The sequence below is a fragment of the Ciconia boyciana genome, chromosome 26, assembly GCF_034638445.1.
Source record: "Ciconia boyciana chromosome 26, ASM3463844v1, whole genome shotgun sequence".
In the NCBI taxonomy this organism is placed as follows: Eukaryota; Metazoa; Chordata; class Aves; order Ciconiiformes; family Ciconiidae; genus Ciconia; species Ciconia boyciana.
In genome coordinates, this window is record NC_132959.1 from 3285939 (window position 1) to 3305894 (window position 19956).

The window sequence follows — 19956 nt, forward strand, 5'->3', positions numbered from 1 at the left end:
AGTTGCCAACTCGTTTATTGGGGACATCCGGGGGGACGCGCGCGTCCCAGGGCCGGGGTCCCTGCGCACCCCCCCGCTGGGCCCCCCCAGTGCCCACAGCCGCCCCCGGCACCCCCACGGTGCGGGATGGCAGAGCTGGGGCTGCCGTGTCCAGCCCCGCTCCTCGGCGGCGGCAGCTCCGGCTCCTCGTCCTCCTCGTCCTTGTCCTCGTCCTCGCCGGGGTCTCGATGAGGCGGTAACGAGGCGGGGGCCATCCCTGGCAGCGCAGCACCGGGGGGCCGTGGCCGCCCCCGTCCCGCCGTCGGCGCTACATGAGGCGGCACTGCTCGCCGCCCGCCGCGGCTGGCAGGTCCAGGCTGAGGCCGGGGGGCTGCGGGGGGCGGGAGGGTGAGCCAGGGGTCCCAGGCAGCTGGGGGGGGGGGGGGCCCGGGCAGGGTCCCCACCCGCCCAGGGGTCCCGGGGACACTCACCGACTCCCCGGCCAGCTCCTTGGGCGGGTGCCCCAGGTCCTGCAGCTGCGGGGGAGACAGAGGGGGGTGAGGGCGGCACTGGGGGCCCGGGGGGGGTCCGCCCGCCTCCCGCTCACCTGCTGCATGAGGTCGAGGAGGGTCTCGAAGCGCGCCCGCCGCTCCTCCTCGCCCTCGCCCGGCTGCTCGCCCTCCAGCTGCTGGCAGATGCGGCCCATGACGCCGTGCTGCGCCCGGTACCGCTCGTACTGCTCGGCCGGCAGCGCCTCGCCGTGCTGCCGCAGCCACTCGGGGTACTGCGGGGGGCGGCGGGGGTCAGGCCGGGACCGCCGCCCCTTCCCGCCCCCCGCCTCGGCGCCGGCAGCCCCCCCACCTTCTCGGTGATCTCCTTGAGCGAGGGGTAGAGCACGTCCTTGGAGAGCAGGCTCTGCATGATGCTCCGCATGACGGGCAGGACGCTGCCCTCGCCGTCGCCCTCCTCCAGCCCCAGCCCCTCCAGCGCCTTCGCCAGCTCCTCCTCCGAGGCCGAGGAGCCCTGCAAGGACGGCGTCAGCCCCCCTGTGGGATGGGGGCACCCCCGGGGGGTCCCCGCTTGGCTGGCGGGGAGGCGGCCATACCTGCAGGTCGGTGGCATTCCTGGCCAGGCCGCTCAGCGTCTCCTTCAGACAGGAGGTGAACTCCTGCTGTGACGCCGTGTCGCTGCCTGCGGGGACCGGGGGACGCCAGTTGGGGACGGGGAGACGCCGGGCAGAGCGGGGCACCCCGCTCGGCAAGGGTCGGGGTCTTGTTTTCGGCACCCCGCTCCTAAATGGGGGTCCCAGGGGCCCGCAGGAGCGGGACTGCCCCCCGACCTTCCCCCACCCCGCTCCACCGCGGCGGGAAGGCTGGGGGAGCTCCGGGCATGCGGGAGGACGCCTGGCACTGCAACGCCGGAGAGGTGCCAACCGGCCCCAAGCCAAACCGAGACCGCCTGGCGTGGTGGGGAAGCCCCTGCCGCCAGTGCCCCCAGAGCCCCGTCCCACCCGGGGCCGGCACATGCCGCTCACTCTGCCGCGCCCTCAGAACCCTGGCTGTCGGCGAGACCCACAGCTGCCGGGGCCGATCCGGACGCCGGCGCACTCCCGGCAAGGCAAGGGCTCACCGGGCTGCAACGCTCCGTCTCTGGCGCAACCGATCCGGCGGCCAGGAACGGGGGGTGGCTGCCCCTCGGCGTGCGCCTTTGCCGCGTCCCTTAACTCCCCCGGCAGCGGTGCCGAGGGGCTGCGGGGACACCCACGTGCCGGCCCCACTCACCCACTCTGCCCGCCGCCTCGGACAGCTTCTGGAACTGCTCCACCAAGTGCGGCTCCTCCTGGGCCAGCTCCTGCATGGCCTGCTCGAACTCGGCGGCCGCCTGCGAGGCCAGCTCCCCCTCAAACAGCTCCTGGAAGAACCTCTCCTGCGAGGCGAAGAGGGAGGCCTGGGGAGAGGGGCACGGTCAGCCCCCCCCGCCCCCCGCGGGGACGGTGTCTCCCCACCCCGAGGGCCGGGGCGAGGGCGGTGGGCGCGTCCCGGCAGCGTCGCACCTTGGCGGCGGCGCTGGGCGAGGGCTGTGCCCCGGGGGGCGGCGGCGGCGGCGGAGGCGGGGGGGCGGCGGGCCTGGCCTTCTCGAAGTCGTCCAGGGCACCTGGGGAAGGGGCCGGGCTGAGGGGGACCCCCCGGGCACCCCCCGTCCCCGGAGCAGCCGCCTGCACCCCGTGATGACCCCCGCCCCGCGGCACACGCCAGCTCCCCCCGCCTCGCTGCGCCCATGGACCCCAACGCCTGCCCGGCCCTGGGGGCCCTGCCCTGAGAGCCCCCGCCCCGCTGCGCCCCAATAACCGCACCCCAATAACCCCCCAGGCCCGCTGCACCCCAATAACCGCACCCCAATAACCCCCAGGCCCGCTGCACCCCACTAACCGCACCCCAAGAACCCCCAGCCCCACCGCACCCTCAATAACCGCACCCCAATAACCCCCGACCGCACTGCACCCCAATAACCGCACCCCAAGAACCCACCGCCCCATTGCACCCCAAGACCCCCCGGCCCCACGGCACCCCAAGAGCCCCCGCACCCCGATAATGCCCCGCACCCGTCACCCCGGCCCCGCTCACTGTCGAGCAGCTCCTCCAGCTCCGGGTCGGGGCCCGGGCCCGGCTCCGCCGCCATCTTGGCGCCGCTCCGCCTCCGCCGGGGGGCGGGGCTCGGCGGCCCCGCCCCTACCGAGACCACGCCCTCCAAAGACCCCCGCCCCTCGCGGACCGCCCCTCGCGGCGCAGTTCCGCCGTGCGCCCGCCAGGCGGCGCCGCAGTGCACGGGGCGGGGCGGGGCGGGGCGGGGCGGGGCGGGACCCCCTGAAGCGGGGAGGCGTGACCCCGCCCACGGGCCGGGGAGCCGTGAGAGCCCACGGGGTCCCGGCCCCTCGGGGTCCCAGCCCCTTGGGGAGCCCAGCTCTCGGGATCTCACGTCTCGGGTCGCAGTCCCTGAGGTGCAGCTCTCAGGGTCCCAATCCTCGGGGCCCCAGCCCCGTGGGGGTCCCAGCCCCTAGGGGGTCCCAGCCCACGGGGTCGCAGCTCTCAGAGTCCAGCTCTTGGCGTCTCAGCCCATCGGATTCCCAGTCCCTGGGGTCTCAGCCCCTCGGGGTCCCAGCTCTCGCGGTCGCAGCCCTTGGGGATCCACGTTCTCGGGGTCCCGTCCCCTTGGGGTCCCAACCCTCGGGGTCCCAGCCCTCAGGTTCTCAGCCCCTCATGAGTGCAGGACACCCAGGGGCCGCTCGTGCCCCGTGTCCTTGGAGGGTCCCGGTGCCTGGAGGGACGCCCCTGGCCGAAGGGGCCAACGGCTCCTCCAGACCCAAGCCCGTCCCTTGCCGGTGCCCATCACGTCCCCGTCACACGCCACCAGGCACGTGTCCCCTGGGGCTGGGGCAAAGCTCCGGGGACGCGGAAGTCGCTTTCTTCCCCTTTCCCCAAATAGCTGCTCTGCAAAGGGCGGGTGGCCCCACCAGCGCGTGGCAGTGTATCGGGATGGCCAGGACCGTGGTGCTGCTCCTCTGGGGTAAGCGCCTGGGCGCAGGCCGTGGGGCTGGCAGGGGGCGTGATGCCATGGGGATGGGCGCCCAGACCTCTCCCCCCTTTGGGGAGCAGTGGGTCGAGGCAGAGCCCAGTGGCACTGGCTGGCCCACGGGGAGGGAGCGCAGGGTGGTAGCGGGAATCCCCGAGGTCCCAAATGCCAGCAGAGCCAGCCCACGGGGTTGTACCCCTGGTGTGCCTGGGGCCGTGGGCTGGGGTGGCCATCGGGATGGGGCTGTGGGGACGGGGATGCGGGGACAGGGATGCGGGGACAGGCATCACAGGGATGGAGATGTGAGGACTGGCACCATGTGGCTGGGGAGGCTGTGGGGATGGGGACATGGGGACAGGGCTGTGGGGTTGGGGACAGGGCAATGACGGGGCTGTGAGGATGGAGACGTGGAGACAGGGCATCGCAGGGATAGGGATGTGGGGACTGGCATCATGGGGCTGGGGCAGCTGTGGGGATGGGGACAAGGGGACAGGGCTGTGGGGATGGGGAGAGGGCCATGGGGATGAGTGCCATGGGGCTGGCGGAGGTGTCCTCATGCCCTGTGTCAGCCCAGGGTGGCTGCGGTGTCCCCAAGCCCTGCGCCATCCCAGGGTGGCTGCGATGTCCCCACGCCCTGCATCAGCCCAGGGTGGCTGCGGTGTCCCCAAGCCCTGCGTCAGCCTGGGGTGGCTGCGCCACACAGATGCAGCGCGTGGGCGGCTCTGATGTAGCCGTGTCCCCTGGGCTCCCCCAGTTGTGCTGGGGACCATCCCCACGCACTTTCCCACAAATGCCAGTGTCCCCGCGGGGGCAGCTTGGGGACAGCCCCTGCACCCTGTCCCCGAGGTGCCAGTGTCCCCGTGGCAGCAGCCCCCACTCAGCCCCTCTCCCCTTCTCCCTTCCAGCCCAAGCCCTCGGCCTCGCTGGTGAGTCCTCGCTGCCTGTCCCCAGCCCCGCTGTCCGCAGACACCCCCGGTGGCCCCGGCAGGCTGGTGTCCCCTGTCACCCCGCAGGTGTCCAGCCCAGCCAGCTCACAGTGGACCCCCCCTGGATGACAGTGCTGCTGAGGGAGAAGGTGACGCTGACCTGCCAGGGCGCTGGCATGCCCGGCCCCACCGAGTGGTACATCAACAAGCAGTTCTGGCAGAAGACAGAATCCGACCACATCCATGTCTCCCAATATCAGCCTGGGAGCAGCAGCTACCAGTGCAGCAGACCCAGCGCCGGGCTCAGCCCCCCCCTCACCCTGAAATTCTCAAATGGTGAGGGGTGGGATGGGTGTCCCCACCCTGGCACCTGCGGGTGCCCCAAGGGCTCTGGGTGGGCTCTGTTTCGCAGCCCCTTGCCCCCCGAGTGACCGGAGCCCATCCCCATGCACACGGGTGCATCCTTGTGCATCACTGGGTGCATCCCCATGCACACCAGCGCATCCCTGTGCACACCGGTACGACCCCCGTGCACACTGGTGCATCTCCGTGAGCGCCAGTGCATCCCCATGCCCACCAGTACATCCCCTGCGCACACCAGTGCATTCCCACGCACACTGGTGCATCCCCATGTGCACCGGTGCCTCCTCGTGCAATGGGAGCCCCCCGGCTGCATCCCCCCGTGCCGGCCACCCCGGCCCTCTCTTGCAGACTGGCTGGTGCTGCAGGTGCCGGCGCAGGCGCTGCTGGAGGGGGACACGCTGCTGTTGCGCTGCCGGGGCTGGAAGGACAATCAGGTCACGCAGGTGCAGTTCTTCCGTGAGGAGGTGGCATTGGGGGGGCCCTCCCAGGGGACCGAGCTGCTCCTGCCCTCCCTGCAGCTGCACCACAGCGGGCGCTACTGGTGCAAGGCCATGGTGGGCCAATTCTTCCCGACATGGAAGGAATCGGCGCTGGCGATGGTGGTGGTGCGAGGTGAGCACCCGCTCCCCAGCACCCACCCGGTGGGGTGCAGCCCCCCCTCCCCAGCGGGCTCGGTGTCTCTGACCCCCTGGCTCCTTCCCAGAGCTCTTCTCGGTGCCGGTGCTGCGCCTGGAGGGCCTGGCCGAGCCCCCCGAGGGAGCCCCCCTGGCCCTGGACTGCCTCAGCCGCCCCAGCCCCCTGCGGCCCTTCACCCTCCTCCAGCATCTCTTCTACAGGGACAAGGTGGTGGTGGGGGGGCCCCAGCGCTCCCCCCAGCTCCGGCTGCCGGCCGTGGGGCTGCCCCACTCAGGGAACTACTCCTGCGAGGTGCAGACTGGGGCGGCCAGCGTGCGGAAACGCAGCGCCCCGGTCCCTGTCACAGTGCGCAGTGAGTGTGTGGGAGGGATGGGGACGTACCGGGGCCCTGCAGCCCTCCCCGGTCCCCACATCCCTCCCCACGTCCCCCCATCCTTCCCTGGGATCACCCCATCCCTGCCTGGGTTCCTGCATCCCTCCCCAGGTCCCCCCATCCCTTCCCGGGTCCCTCCCTGGGTCCCTCCATCCCTGCCCGGGTCCTCCCATCCCTCCCCAGGTCCCCACATCCCTCGCCAGGTCCTTCTGTCCCTCCCTGGGGTCCCTCCATCCCTCCCGGGGGTCTTTCCATCCCTCCCAGGGTCCCTCCACCCCTCTCTGAGTCCCCCCCATCCCTGCCTGGGTCCCCCCATCTCTCCCTGGGGTCCCTTCATCTCTCTCCATGTCCCTCCACCCCTCCCTGTGTCCCTCCATGCTCCCCGGGGTCCCTCCATCCCTCCCCAGGTCCCCCCACCTCTGCCTGGGTCCCCTCATCCCTCCCCAGCTCCTTCCACCCCTCCCTGTGTCCCTCCATCCCTCTCCGGACTCCACATCCCTCCCTGAGGCCGCTCCAGCCCTGCCTGGGTCCCCTCATCTCTCCCTGGGGTCCCCTCAATCCCTCCCCAGGTCCCCCTGTCCCTCCCCAGGTGTCCCCACCCCTGCCCGGGTCCCCTGTCCCTGCCCATCTCCTCCCTGCAGGGGTCCCGGTCTCGGGGGTGTCCCTGGAGGTGCAGCCCCCCGGGGGACACGTGGTGGAGGGTGACAGCCTGGTGCTGGGCTGCTCGGTGGCCGCAGGGACGGGCCCCCTCTCCTTCTCCTGGCACCGGCAGGGCTCGGCTGCGCCGCTGGCCACGGGCCCCCGCTACAAGCTCCGTGCCGTGCAGCACCAGGACAGTGGCCGCTACCACTGCACGGCCACCAACGGCGGCACCACGGCCAACAGCCCACCGCTGTGGGTCACCGTCCTGGGTGAGTGGGACCCTCCAGCTTCGGGTGCCCCCCCCCCCAGCATCACTTCATCCCATGCCGGGGGACGGCCACCGCCACCGGTTTGACCCCGGCACCATCTCTCTGCCTGGCAGTGCCAGTGGCCGGTGCCACCATTGCAATGGCGAGGACGGAGCCGTCGGTGCCGGCAGGCGAGAGCCTCAACCTGAGCTGCTCGGTGCAGGCGGGCACCGCGCCAGTGACCTTCACCTGGCTGCGGGATGGGCAGGAGCTGGGCTCAGGGCCCGTCCTGTCCCTGGGGACCGTGGGGCCAGCGCACGCCGGGACCTACCAGTGCCTGGCCACCAACCGCCTCAGCACCCACCGCATCTTCCGGGCACGCAGCCCAGCGCTGGCCCTCTTGGTGACGCAGCCAGAACAGGGACGGTGGCAGCAGGGCACAGGTGGGGGCCGTGCTCATCCGCCCCCTCCTTGGGGTCCCTGCGGGGGTCCGGCACTGACCGGGGCTCGTGCCTGCTCTGTCCCCAGCCACAGCCGTGGGGCTCAGCGTGTCCCTCCTGCTCCTGCTCCTGCTCGGTGCTGCCGTGGCCTGGCACCTCCGATGCCGGCACCGCACGGGTGGGTGGCCCACAGTGGGGGCTGGGCCGGTGATCCTGGGTGGGGTGAAAGCCCCCCATACCGGCCGTGGGGCTGCACCCCTCGTCCCCCATCTTGGCTGGGGCTGAGTCCCTCGTGCCTTTGGCTCGGGGTCCTGGGGAGTCCTGGGGATCTTGGAGGGTCCTGGGGGGTCTTGGGGACCGTCCCAGCTTGCAGCCTCTGTTACCCCATCTCATCTGGGTGTGTGGGGCTGAGTCCCTGGTACTGCCATATTGGGGTCCTGGGGGTCATGGGGGGTCTTGGGGGTCTCCCCTCCTTCCTGGGCACACAGGGCTGAGCCCCAGGGTCCTTGGCTTGGGGTTCGGGGGGTTCTGGGGGGTCTTGGAGTGACTTGGGGGGGTCTCCCTGCTTGCAGCCCACGTCCCCTGTCTCATCTGAGTCCCTGGTACCACCAGCTTGGGGTCCTAGGGGTCCCGGGGTGTCCCCTCCCTCCTGGGCATGCAGGGCTGAGCCTGGGGCCCTTGGCTTGGGGTCCAGGGGGTCTCAGGGGTCCCGGGGGTCCCTCGCCGCTGTCACCCCAGGGCCGCTCACACCCCCCCTTGCCTTGCAGCCGCCGGGAAGAGCCGGGGCAGGTGAGTGGTGGGGAGGGGTCGGTCCGACCGCGAAGCCCCTTTCCCTGGGGCCAGACGAGCAGCCCCCCCCGGTCTGCCCCTGCCCCAGGTATCCCCTTGTCACCGCAGGGACCCCACGGCCCCCCGAGCCCAAGGGTCGCCAGCCAGAGCCCACAGCCCCCCCCGGGGCGCCGGGGGACGGGGAGGTGCTGTACAGCCACGTCGTGGTCACCGAGCGGGGCGGGGGTGAGTACGGGGCGGGGGGGACACGCCGCCCACGCGTGTCACCGTCCCCAGCCCGGGTCCCCGAACCGGCTTCTCTCCCAGGCACCTCCACGTCCTGGGCCCCGCGGGAGCCATCCGTCACCTACGCGGTGCTGCCGGGTCCCCAAGCGCGGCTGCGGCTCCCGAGCGACACCTACGAGAACGTCCCGTGACACGGACTGGGGGGCACTGGGCGGGACTGGGGACGCCGCCCCTGCGCTGGTGCACGCTGGTGTTCCCCCCGGCAAACCCCCGAACACACAACCCACGGCTCTCGCGGGCGCGCCCGGGGCCCGATCCGGATCAGCAGAGCCCAGCCCGGGTGGGGGGGGTCCCGAGTGGAGGAGCCCCAGGACTACACAGGGCGCCCAGTGCTCCCCACTCCCCCTCCCAGTGCTCCCCACTCCCCCTCCCAGCGCTCCCAGTGCTCCCCATTCCCCCTCCCAGCGCTCCCAGTACTCCCACCTCCCAGTGCTCCCTGGGGTTCCCCAGTCCTGCCAGGGTTCCCCAGTGCTCCCAGCATCCCCCTGCCCCCCTTTCCCCTGCCCCTCAGCCCCCTCCCTCCAGCAGGTCCCCCCACACCCGGGGCTCTCCCCATCCCGGCCCTGCTGGGACCCCCAGGCTCGGGGGTGCTGGGCTCCGCCTGCATCTCAAGAAAGGTGCCGAGACCCCCGAGGGTGCTGGGGGTCCCCCCGCCCCCAGTGCTCTGCGAGCCGGGGGGCACAGGAGCCGTTGCCATGGTATTGGCCCCAAAATGGAGCTTTTGGGTTCAACAGGGGCAATGGTGCTTCTGTCCCGGGAGCGTCTCCTCCACCCAGAAACACACAGCAGCTGCCACCGGGAGCCAGTGCCACCGTCCCCAGCCCCATGGCGTCCCTGTCCCTATGGGCTCCGTCCCCATCAGATGGTGCCACTGTGCCCAGGGGGTCCCTGTCCCCAGCAGGAGATGGTGCTGGTGGCAGCTGGTGCCGTCATCCCTGTCCCCACGCCACGTCCAGCCCCACCAGGAGCCAGTGCCATCGTCACCGCCACCAGCTCTCGCCCTGCTGTTACAGAAACCCTCCTGCCCTGTTTGCACATGGTGCCGCTTTATTGGGGGGGCAGCAGAAGGAGGGGCAGCACCACACATGCCAGGCAGATTCAGCCGCCCCCAGCCTCAGGGGGTCCCGGCCCCACAGCGGCACTCAGGCTGTGCCTGTGCCTGGCCAGAGGCATTTTGGGTCTGAAACCAGCCATTTCCAGGGAAAAAAAGCTCCAGTTCTCCATCACAGTCCCAGGAGGGGGGAGCAGGGGGGCCATGGGGGTCCTCGGCTGCTGAGGAGGGACAGGGGGACGAGGGGTGGCTGCAGCACGGCGGCAGGACGGGGTCAGGAGTGTTTGGTCTGGAGGGTTTCGAGGGTTTCATACATCTCCTGGCCCTCACCGCTGAGCCCCTGCGTGGGAGAGGGGTTTACAGGGTGTCTGTCCCCCCCAACTGCCACCCCCCCTCCAGACTGTCACCCCACGGCGGGGGCTGCCCACCCAACACGTGCCCCAGAGAAGGGTCCCAGGGAGGCTGCGGGCTGTCGTGGGGGGCTGCACCCAGGGTGGGTGCTCCCAAGGGGGGGCACGGGACAGGGCACCCCCCAAGTTACAGCACCCATGGGATACAGCACCTGCAGGGTGGGGGACCCCCATGGGATGGGGCACCCAGTGGGACGTGGGCACCCCAGGGGACACCGTACCCCACAGGGACAGCAGCCGTGGGTAGGGCCCCCCCAGGACAGGGCCGCCCCAGGATGCGTCACCCCCAGGCTGACTTACGGTGTAGATGGCTTCTTCCTTCTGCTGCAGGAAAGAGAAAGAGAAAGAGAAAGAGCTGGGGGGTGCAGGATGGGGGGCACACTCAGACACACCCACCCACCCCCCCCAGCCCCCTGCACCCCTCCTCTCACTCCCTGGGGAAGTGGGGGGAAGCCATGAGGTTTCCTGGATTTCTTCCCCCCAGTCTGGGACAACCTGTGTCCCCCCTCCAGCTCCCCGTCACTTTCCCCTTCCATGGCTGCAGCACCATGTGGGATGGGCGCTGGCTGGGGGGGGCCTGTCCCTCCCGGGGTACCCCAGCCCCAAACCTCCCCAGTCCCGGCCGTTTGCCGACAGCGCCGTTACCTTCTTACTGGCTGCCTGCCGTGACGCTCGGTGAGCCAGGAACTGTAGGGGGGAGAGGGGGTCACCCAAAAGCAAAAAAAAAAAAAAAAAGAAATAAGAAATACGAAGAGGAAAAAGCCCCAGTGCAGACAGGGAAGCCCTGGGGCCTCCCCGGGTGTCCCTCCAGGGGTTTAGCTGGGTTCCCGAGCTGGGGACAGCAGCCACAGGCCAGATCCTGGCACTCACCTTGAGGCGGCAATAGAGGATGGTGAGGACGATGCCGTAGAGGAAGAGGATGGCGTCAAGGATGTAGCAGACCTGCGGCTCCATCAGGGCCTCTGGGGAGGATGGAGAGGGGAGGCGGGAAGGGTTCTCTGGGTCAGCATCGCCCCAGGACAGATCCTGCACCCGTCCTGGCCACCGAGACCTCAGCTCCGCCGCCTCCAAGTGTCACCCCTTTCCGCACATTGGCGACGGCAGAGGGTCCCGGGAGGTCGCAGGTGGCGCTGATGTCCCCTCGGACAGCATTGGAGAGCCCCAGAGCCCACCAGGACTCACCCTGGGGTGCCCCTCTGTGCTACAAGCACCCCACAGGGGCTTCAACAGATCCCAGCTCGTCCCAAAGGCGTGAGGGCGCCGCCGAAGGACCCCGCCCCACAGCCACGCGCCCACCCGGTCACTCCCCGTCCCCACCTGCCGCCGGGGTCCACAGCAGCAGCAGGGCAGCGGCGAGCAGCAGACGAGCACCCATCCCTCCGCGCGGCCCCGAGCGGGGTCCGGCGGTCGGGGCTATCGTGCCGGAGTCGGCGACCGCAGAGCAAGCGCCTTCCTCCCCACCGGCTCACACCACCCCAGCTTCGCTTCCCCCCTCCTCTGGCCCAGCGGGGAACCAGCTGGCGCAGCTGTCCCCTCTTCCCGAAAAGGGCTGCGCGCCGTTGCTCAAGGGCAAGGCGAGCTGTCCCCAGGCGTCACCCATCCTTCCCATGCCCGGCCCGCCCCAGCCCTCGTGGTACCCCGGCTCCCCGGCCCTGCCTGCGGTCATCCGGGGGGACTGCGGGAGCACCCACCAGCCCCAGGGGGACAAAGGCTCTCGGGGAAGGCCCGCCGGCTGAGGGCAGAAGCAGCACCCAAATGCGGGGTGCTGAGGCAAAACCCCGGGGTCCCTCCAGCCTCCCCCCCAGCCAGGGAGGATCCTCCACGGGGGGGGAGGGCTGTGACCAGAGGAAGAGGAAGCTCTCGACCACAAGCCTCGCATGGGAATGGGAGGAAGAGCACGGTTTCACTGGGTTTCGGTTGGAGGAGAAGGCCTGAGGCGCAGACAGAGGCACCAGACAGGCAGGACCCTGTTTAGTCTTTATTTGACCCGGATGAAGGAGAGGACACGGGGGGACCGGAGGTAACCCCCGCCCCGAGCAGCACACAGCAGGAGACGGGCACCGCGGGGCGGCCGCCTCACCGATCCACTTCCCCAAAGACGATGTCCTGCGTGCCTGGGGGAGGGAGAGAGGGGTCAGGGCACGATCGGCCCCCCGGCATGGGGAAGGAGCCCCCCGAGAGCCACGGGAGCCCCCAGCCCAAGGAAGGAACGTACCGATGATGGCCACGACATCCGCCAGCATGTGGCCCTGCGACATCCGATCCAGACCGGCCTGAAGCAGAGCACAGGGACCCCCATCAGCCTGCAGCCCCCGCTCCGGAGCCCCCTGAGCACCCATCACCCTGGCCCCAGGCCTGCTGAGGTGGGAGGGGGACGGCTCTGCCTCCCAGGCTTGCACAACCCCGGCATGGCCGAGCAGGGCCCAGCCTGGCTCACCGCTTCCGGAGCGGGTGCCGTGCTGGCAGGGGGCCCGCTCCTCCGCTGCGGCTGGGGACAGGCAGGGGAGGAGGTGCTGCCCCCACCAGCAGGGCCCGGAGGGGAGGGGGGGGAAGTGGTCAGTTATCAGCAGAGAAAGGAAGCCGGCTCTAAGAGCAGAGGCACACGAGGCGAGTTGGGGTCCCAGAGGGACTCTGGGGGACACGCAGGCAGTGGCCCACAGACCCCTGCCCTGGCCCGCCACGTTGGGGCTGCACTGGAGCGAGCCCAGCGAGGAGTGAGGGAAAGAAACCTCGTCCCAGGCTGCGCTTGTCCCCTCCAACCCAAATCCCACCCTTGCCGCGGGCCCTGGCACGGCGATGCCACCGGCCACCCCAGCCTCTCCTACCAGGTGAGCGAATCCAGGCGCCTTGATCTTGCAGCGGTAGGGGCGGCTACTGCCGTCCGAGACAAGGTAGACACCGAATTCGCCCTGCAAGGACACGGGGACGGAGCTGCTGACGTGGTGACACTGTCAGGGGGCTGAGGCTCGGTCTCCCACCTGCAGTGTCCAGCCCTCAAACACCAGCCTGGTGCGAGAGCAGAGTCCTGGGGATGGGACAGCCCACCCAGGCGGGGACAGGAGCACCATCATGTCCTCAAGAGTGGCACAGGGCAGCTGGGACACCCTTCTCCCACCCCCCGACAGAGCCAGGCACTGGCTGGGGTGGGACCAGCCACGCCAGAGCCCACTGTCCCTGTAATGCAGTGAGAAGTGGCACCTTGGGGGCCTCGATGGCCGTGTAGGTGGCTCCGGGGGGCACCTGGTAGCCCTCGGTATAGAGCTTGAAGTGATGGATCAGAGACTCCATGGAGGTCTGTGGAGAGAGGGGGGCACCGTCGCTGAGGGCGTGCGGCTGGGCGTGGGCAGAAAACGCTGCCCGTCTCCTGCCTGCGCCTCGGTGGCTGGTGACAGGGAGCAAAGCGTGGGAACCGGGGCGGTGGCCGCGTTCACACAGCCACTGGCCGTAACGAGCACGTGGGATGATGAGGCAGGGCAGCTGCTGGGGCTCCTCTGTACCGGTCTCTGCTCTGCCAGCCCCTGCCTTCCCCAGGGTGGCTTTTTGGCCAAGCTGGGTCAGGCCTGGCAGAGCCAGGGAAGGGAGATCCCCTCCCACGGCGCGGGGCCGAACCGCTGCAGGGCTCAGGAGCGGCTTCAGCAGGCAGCGAACCTCCCGCCCCGGCACAAAGCCGTGCTCCCTGCCCACGCGCTGCCAGACCCGGCAGGGGCGGCACATGGGAGGCCGGGCAGTCCCCAGCCCAGCCGCGGGACAGATACGGCAGCAGATAACACTGGCAAAATCCTCAGCGCGAGCATCTGACACGCCAAACCGCATTTCCTGCTCGCTGGGCACTGACATGCAGCCAGCAGCGAGGCCCAGAGGGGGAAGGAAGCGCTTTTACCTTCATCTCTGCCCGCTTTGGAGGGGAGATTTTGGCATCATCTACTTTGATCTCCCCCTCAGGCATCTTGTTGAGGCACTGGAGAATGATACGGAGGGACTGCCGCATCTCTTCCACGCGGCACAGGTACCTGTGGGACCCCCACGCCGCTCAGGACCCCCGCCCTGCGTGGTGGGCACCCCATGGGGAAGCCACGGCCTCCCCACAGGCCCACGGAGGCGTGACCCTGCTGAGGCCTCCCCACGGCCCGCGGCAGAGCCGGGGCGTGCCGTACCTGTCATAGCAGTCACCCCGGGAGCCGATGGGGACGTCGAACTCCACCTGGTCATAGACGTCGTAGGGCTGGGTCTTGCGCAGATCCCAGTGGATCCCCGAGCCCCGGAGCATCACCCCGCTGGGCGGAGGGAGGCGGGTGAGCAGCCCACCCGGGGGGGGCCCAGCCCCACGCCAGCTCCGGGCCCTCCCCATACCCCAAAGCAGACCCCGACACGGGGGAGAGCGGCCACGCATCCCCCGCCTGTGCACACCCCACAGCCCTGAGCAGCGGCCGCGGGAGGACAGCCTGGGGACATCAGGCGGGCGAAACCAGGCAGGACACGGTGTCACAGCTCCTGCCACCCTGCGGCCACCGGGCAGCACTGCCGTGACAGTCACTGGTGGCATCGGTCCCCAAGACGGCTCCGATCGGCCCTGAGGACTCCTGCAGTCAGGGCTGAGCTCTTTGGACTCAACCCCGATCCTTCTCGGGGGGACGACGCAGCTGGGTGGTGCGGCCGCCCACAAGCGTCCCTGGGAGCCACCGGACCCACCTGAACCCGTAGTTGAGAGCCTCCTCCGCCGTTATCACGCCGATGTCGACCGTGCGGTTCTTCCAGATGCGGTTGTTGGTGAGCATCTGCGGGCAGCAGGGCATTAGTCACCTGTCCCCCGCGCCGGCTGCCTCTCCCCGACTGCGCACCCCCTTTCCTGACCCGTGTCACCTTGTCACCGCAGGACAAATAACCCCACGCTGGCCGTGCCCGGGGCACAGGCAACGCGAGACCCCAGCCCTCAGGGTGCTGGGAAACGGGGACTGTCGGGGACTGTCCCTCTCTCCCAGGTTTCAGGCAGAAGCCCGGCTCCCGTCCCACCTCACCTCCTCCACCTCGTCTATCCGCGTGGAGAAATTCTTCACAAACTCGTAGATGTCGTCCATCAGCCCCAGGGGCAGGTCCTGCACGGGAGCAGAGGGAGGTCAGCCCGCACACAGCCGGTGGCACCGGGGACACGGGCGGGGAGGCACCGGAAGGGCCATCGCCCACACAGGGACACGGGGACACCCCGCACATCCCCGCCAGACCAGAGGGGCTCTGCAGGGAGCCGGGGCACGGCACGGCCGTCCTTACCTGGTGCACCCCGCCGGGGCGGATGTAGGCAGCGTGCATCCGCGCCCCCGAGACCCGCTCATAGAACTCGAACATCTGCAGGGACACAGGAGATCCCACTGCGTCCCGGCACGGCTCCACGGGCAGCACCGAGCCCCCGCTCCGCCCCCATGCCGATCCCCCAGTACTGCCGCGCTGCCCTGTACCTTCTCCCTCTCCTCAAACATCCAGAAGAAGGGCGTCATGGCCCCGATGTCCAGCGCGTGCGTGGTCACGGCCATGATGTGGTTGAGCAGCCGGGTTATCTCCGCAAAGAGGACTGGGGGTAGAGGGGGCACGGGGGGGTGGGCACCTCCAGCCCCCCTGGGGAGGGGGAACGGGGTCTGAGCCCCCGGAAAGCTGAGAGCTACGAGCCCTCAGGAGAGCAGGCAGGTGGGAGCTGGAGCCCCCGCAGAAACGTTACAGGGACACGTGCGGCCGCCCTCACCTCGGATCCACTGAGCCCGCAGAGGTGGACGGATGTTGAGCAGCTTCTCCACGGCCAAGGAATAGGCCTGCTCGTTGCACATCATGGAGACATAGTCCAGGCGGTCGAAATAGGGCAGTGCCTGCCAAAAGAAACAGCCTTCAGCGGCAGCTGCCGGCACCTGCAGCCGGGCAGTGGAGGCCTGGGACTGCCAGGAGCACTCAGAGGCTTCGCCGCAGCTGAGGAGCGCCGGGACACGGGGGAGTGCTGGGATGCGGCCCCCAGGCACAGCATCTTCCTGGCTTGGGGTGCTTTGAGCACGGCAGCAGCCCTGAAGGCAGCCCAAAAGCTCCGGCCCCAGGCTGGAGCAGACAGCCCTGCCTTGAGATAATGTGCGAAGGAAGACAGATAACATCCCTCTGTGAAAGTTTTCCAACCCACAGACACTGTGAGGGCCTCAATCCTGCAGCCTCGGCACACGCCAGCTGAGAACCGTCTCTGCCGCACAGCTGAGCGCAGCCGTCTCGGCGCTGCCCCGAGCCGCAGAGGCCAGCCAAGGCGGCATTCCCCCCTGCCCTGGGCTATTTCAAGCTCTGTGTCTCCCGCCGGCGGAAAAGTTAAACCCGATCGGGACAATAAAGCAGCAGGGTCTGTTTACAAACGCTGCTGCAAACCCCGACAGGCAAATAAATCCCCTCCCAGCGCGCCGAGGAGACTGCTGATGTATCCGATCAGACACCTGCAGACAGACAGACACCAACAGCCCCTCACCTCCCAGTGTTCTCACCCCAAAAGGACACCCCTCGCTCTCCCCACGGACAGACACCAACCCCCGGGATGGGGAAGCACTGGGAGCCCGCTGTGCCTTGCCTGGAGGTACGTCTTGTACTCAATGAGCTTCTCAGTGCCTCGGTGCAGAAGGCCAACATGGGGGTCGCACTTCTTCACCGTCTCCCCGCTCAGCTCCATGACCAGCCGCAGGACCCCGTGGGCAGCCGGGTGCTGGGGCCCAAAGTTTATGGTCAAACTCGAGACCTTCTTGTGAGCCAGAGGGTCCTTGTCTGCTCAGGGGAGGAAAGAGCAGAGTCGGGCAGGGAGGAACATCCATGCCCAGCAGCACCGCTGCCCCCGGCACTCTCAGCCTTTTCCAGCAGCACGGACATGCAGAGCAGACACTGGACAGATGTCCAAGCTGAGCTCAGGGCTTGGCCGGACATCAGGAACATGGCGTCCCCACCGCCAGCTCCTGTCTTGGCCCAACGTAAGACCCCTGGGACAGGTCCAAGGGCCTCCCGGGAGGCTCAGCCTGGGCTGGCCACTCTTCCCGGAGTGCGGGGAGCCAGGCAGCTTCCCGATGCTGCGCAGGCGGAAGGGCCAGGGCCACGGCAGAGCCTGGGCACAGGAAGATTTGCAGAGCCAGCAAGAAGAAACGAGGGTTGAGAAGCTCAGAGCCTGACCGGGGCCTGACGCAGGAGCGTCTCGCAGCAGCTCGGGGGGGCACGGATGGGGCTAAAGCTCCCAGGGGACTTGCCCTGTACACCCGCACTCCCTGAGACCCAGGCACCCACTCAGGAGAACACAATACCCCCCCAAGCACCCACTGAGTCCTCGCTGGGCACCCACCAGTTGCAGAGCACCCACCAGTCACCCAGTGAGCCCCAGTCTGGCCCCAAGCACCCATCAAGCAGCACCCCTGGGCACCCAGCAGCCAGGGACACCCCCAGACCCCCACAGGAACCACTGGGCCGGTACCCCCCCCTGAGTCCCGGGCTCCAGCAGGCATCCAATGAGCCCCAGACTGACCCAGGGCACCCTCTGGCCCCATGTAACCCCAACCTGACATCCAGCAAGCCCCCACGGGGCCCCGAGTGCCTCCCAGACAGCTCTGAGCACCCACAGAGACTCCAACAAGCCCCAGTCTGGCTCTGGAGCCCACTGAACAACCCCAAGGGCCCCCAACACTCCCTCAGGGCTCCCTCAGGGCCTTGCCCCCCCCCCCCCAGAGCCCACCCAGGGCACCCAACACCCTCCCAGGGCCCCCCCAGGTGCTCAGGGCCCCCAGCCCTCTTCCAGGACTCTTCCAAGGGTCCCCAACACCCCCTCATGACCTCAGAGCCCCTCCAGGGCACCTGACATCCTTCCAGGGCCCTTCCCAGGGCCTCAGGCCCCCCCGGGCCCCACCAAGGGCCTCAGGGAACCCCCAGGGCCTCGACTCCCACTCAGAGCACCTGACAACCCCCAGGGCCTCGGCCTCCCCCCGAGGGGCCTTCCCAGAGCCTCAGGGCTTCTCCAGGACCCCCACGGCGCCCGAAACTCCCCCAGGGCCTCGCCCTCACCCGTCCTGGGCTCCCCCTGGGCCTCGGGTCCCCCCCGCCCGCTGACGCCCTCCACAGCCTCTCACCGTTCCAGGGCGGCGGCACCCACTTCTCTGTCTCCTTGCTCGGGTACATGATGGCGCCGGCGAACTGCTGGGCCCACTCCACATCGGGCTGCCACTGCCGCACCGCCCTGCGGGCCGGGCCGGGCCGAGCCGGGCCGTGAGGGGGGGGAGCCAGGCCCAGGCCCAGGCCCGGGCCCAGGCCCCGCCGCCCCCCGCCCGGGTCCCGCCACCCCCGGTCCCGGCCTCCCGCCGCCGCCGCCCCCGGTCCCCCACCGCTCTCACCGGGCCGGGGCCGGCCCCAGCCGCGCCGCCACCGCCGCCCGCAGCCCCGAAGGTGCCCGCAGCCGCCCTAGCGCCCGCAGGGCCGCCATCTTGCCCTTGGCACTGCGCATGCGCAGTGCCGCCCTCACCGCGGCGGCGGGGGCGGGGCTGGGCGCCATGTTTGAGAAGGCAGGTGAAGCGCTGCCGCTCCGCCATATTGAGTGAGGGCCGCTCGTCGCCATCTTTACTAAGGGAAAGAGCCGGGAAACGGCCGCTGAGGCCGCCGCCATCTTTGTGCCGGGCAGAGGCTGATGCGGGACGGGGCGGCGCCGTGGGGACATGGAGACAGAGGGGACAGGGATGAGGATGGAGGGGACAGGGCGAGCATGACGCGCTGGGTGAAGGAGGAGCGGGGTCTCCCGGTGTGATGGCAGGGGAACACGTGTCCCCAGGCCTACCCACCTGGGGACTGCTGCAGCCAGAGGTGGCCCATGTCCCCTCCCCTGACACCCGCGGTGTCCCCACGTGGGTGCTGGGGCAGGGAGATGTGACCAAAATTGTCCCGTGTCCCCCCTTGCCCACACTGCACCTCCAGCCCCCCAGCCTGGGCATTCCCTGGCTCCAGCGTCCACATTTGTCCCTCCTCCCAGGGGACACGGGGACCATCCAGCCGTGCCAGGACCCTCCGTGTCCCCGGCCTGCCCCCTCGTGTCCCCACAGCCGTGGGGTCACGGCAGCTCCCGTGGCCTTGCCCTGCGTCACCCTCCGGTGACGCCAGTGGCCGCCCGGCCCCCGCGTCACGGCTGTTCCCGACCCGGCGTGAGTCACGGTGGCTGCCTGCAGTGATGCCGTCCAGATGTTGGCCGCTGGCCACCAGCCTGGCCGCCTTGGCGCAGGGCCACCCTGCTGGGGCTGGATCCAGCCCCGAGCAGGGAGGCTGAGCCAGGAGGAGCCCCCCTGCCCTGAGCCCCTGCCAGCACCCAAGGGTGCCCCACGGCCCCGACCCCAGATCCGTGGGAGATGCTGGAGCTGGGGGTGCTGGAAGTGGGGATACTGGAAGTGGGGGTACTGGAACTGGGGGTGCTGGAACTGGGGATACTGGAGCTGTGAGTGCTGGAACTGGGGGTGCTGGAGCTGGGGATACTGGAGCTGGGGATACTGGAGCTGTGGGTGCTGGAACTGGGGATACTGGAGCTGGGGATACTGGAGCTGGGGATGCTGGAGCTGGGTATACTGGAACTGGAGGTGCTGGAGCTGGGGATACTGGAGCTGGGGGTACTGGAGCTGGGGGTGCTGGAACTGGGCGTGCTGGAGCTGGTCATACTGGAGCTGGGGGTGCTGGAGCTGGGGGTGCTGGAACTGGGGATACTGGAGCTGGGGATACTGGAGCTGGGGGTGCTGGAACTGGGGATGCTGGAGCTGGGGATGCTGGAACTGTGGGTGCTGGAACTGGGGATACTGGAGCTGGGGGTGCTGGAACTGGGGATACTGGAGCCGGGGATACTGGAGCTGGGGGTGCTGGAACTGGGGATGCTGGAGCTGGGGATGCTGGAACTGTGGGTGCTGGAGCTGGGGATACTGGAGCTGAGGGTACTGGAGCTGTGGGTGCTGGAACTAGGGATACTGGAGCTGGGGGTACTGGAGCTGGGTATACTGGAACTGGAGGTGCTGGAGCTGGGGATACTGGAGCTGGGGGTACTGGAGCTGGGGGTGCTGGAACTGGGGATACTGGAGCTGGGGATGCTGGAACTGGGGATACTGGAGCTGGGGGTACTGGAGCTGGTGATACTGGAACTGGGGATGCTGGAGCTGGGGATGCTGGAACTGTGGGTGCTGGAACTGGGGATACTGGAGCTGAGGGTACTGGAGCTGTGGGTGCTGGAGCTGGGGATG

The 19956-nt window shown here is 69.5% G+C and overlaps 4 protein-coding genes across 7 annotated transcripts; 1 reads left to right on the plus strand and 3 right to left on the minus strand.

Annotated features, from left to right (window-relative positions):
• Positions 1-5: 5 nt before the first annotated feature.
• PEX19 (peroxisomal biogenesis factor 19) lies at positions 6-2718 on the minus strand. 3 transcript variants are annotated; one of them, XM_072846619.1, is made up of 8 exons: positions 2604-2718; positions 2033-2133; positions 1761-1905; positions 1085-1170; positions 841-1002; positions 587-763; positions 471-515; positions 6-370 (listed from the first exon to the last, which is right to left on the minus strand). In XM_072846619.1, exons 1-8 carry the CDS (start codon positions 2656-2658, stop codon positions 308-310), a joined length of 834 nt encoding a protein of 277 aa, XP_072702720.1. In that variant the 5' UTR covers positions 2659-2718; the 3' UTR covers positions 6-307. The 3 variants fall into 3 exon arrangements, with proteins under 3 accessions (XP_072702720.1, XP_072702721.1, XP_072702719.1); XM_072846620.1 differs by having other exon boundaries at positions 587-664; positions 1761-1926; XM_072846618.1 differs by having other exon boundaries at positions 1761-1926.
• A 781-nt stretch (positions 2719-3499) lies between these two features.
• LOC140644035 (Fc receptor-like protein 2) lies at positions 3500-8382 on the plus strand. Its single transcript, XM_072846496.1, has 9 exons — positions 3500-3543; positions 4455-4811; positions 5187-5450; positions 5542-5826; positions 6489-6758; positions 6872-7180; positions 7945-7966; positions 8055-8191; positions 8273-8382. The coding sequence occupies exons 1-9, from the start codon at positions 3513-3515 to the stop codon at positions 8380-8382; spliced, it is 1785 nt and encodes a 594-aa protein (XP_072702597.1). The 5' UTR covers positions 3500-3512.
• A 936-nt stretch (positions 8383-9318) lies between these two features.
• FCER1G (Fc epsilon receptor Ig) lies at positions 9319-11207 on the minus strand. 2 transcript variants are annotated; one of them, XM_072846912.1, is made up of 5 exons: positions 11030-11207; positions 10583-10674; positions 10358-10399; positions 10013-10033; positions 9319-9642 (listed from the first exon to the last, which is right to left on the minus strand). In XM_072846912.1, exons 1-5 carry the CDS (start codon positions 11085-11087, stop codon positions 9577-9579), a joined length of 279 nt encoding a protein of 92 aa, XP_072703013.1. In that variant the 5' UTR covers positions 11088-11207; the 3' UTR covers positions 9319-9576. The 2 variants fall into 2 exon arrangements, with proteins under 2 accessions (XP_072703013.1, XP_072703012.1); XM_072846911.1 differs by having other exon boundaries at positions 10013-10036.
• A 470-nt stretch (positions 11208-11677) lies between these two features.
• NDUFS2 (NADH:ubiquinone oxidoreductase core subunit S2) lies at positions 11678-18368 on the minus strand. The gene is made up of 14 exons (XM_072846910.1): positions 18085-18368; positions 17824-17930; positions 16293-16483; positions 15444-15564; positions 15163-15275; positions 14978-15052; positions 14728-14805; positions 14402-14487; positions 13867-13986; positions 13593-13722; positions 12911-13006; positions 12538-12621; positions 11928-11985; positions 11678-11826 (listed from the first exon to the last, which is right to left on the minus strand). The coding sequence occupies exons 1-14, from the start codon at positions 18351-18353 to the stop codon at positions 11789-11791; spliced, it is 1566 nt and encodes a 521-aa protein (XP_072703011.1). The 5' UTR covers positions 18354-18368; the 3' UTR covers positions 11678-11788.
• Positions 18369-19956: the final 1588 nt, after the last annotated feature.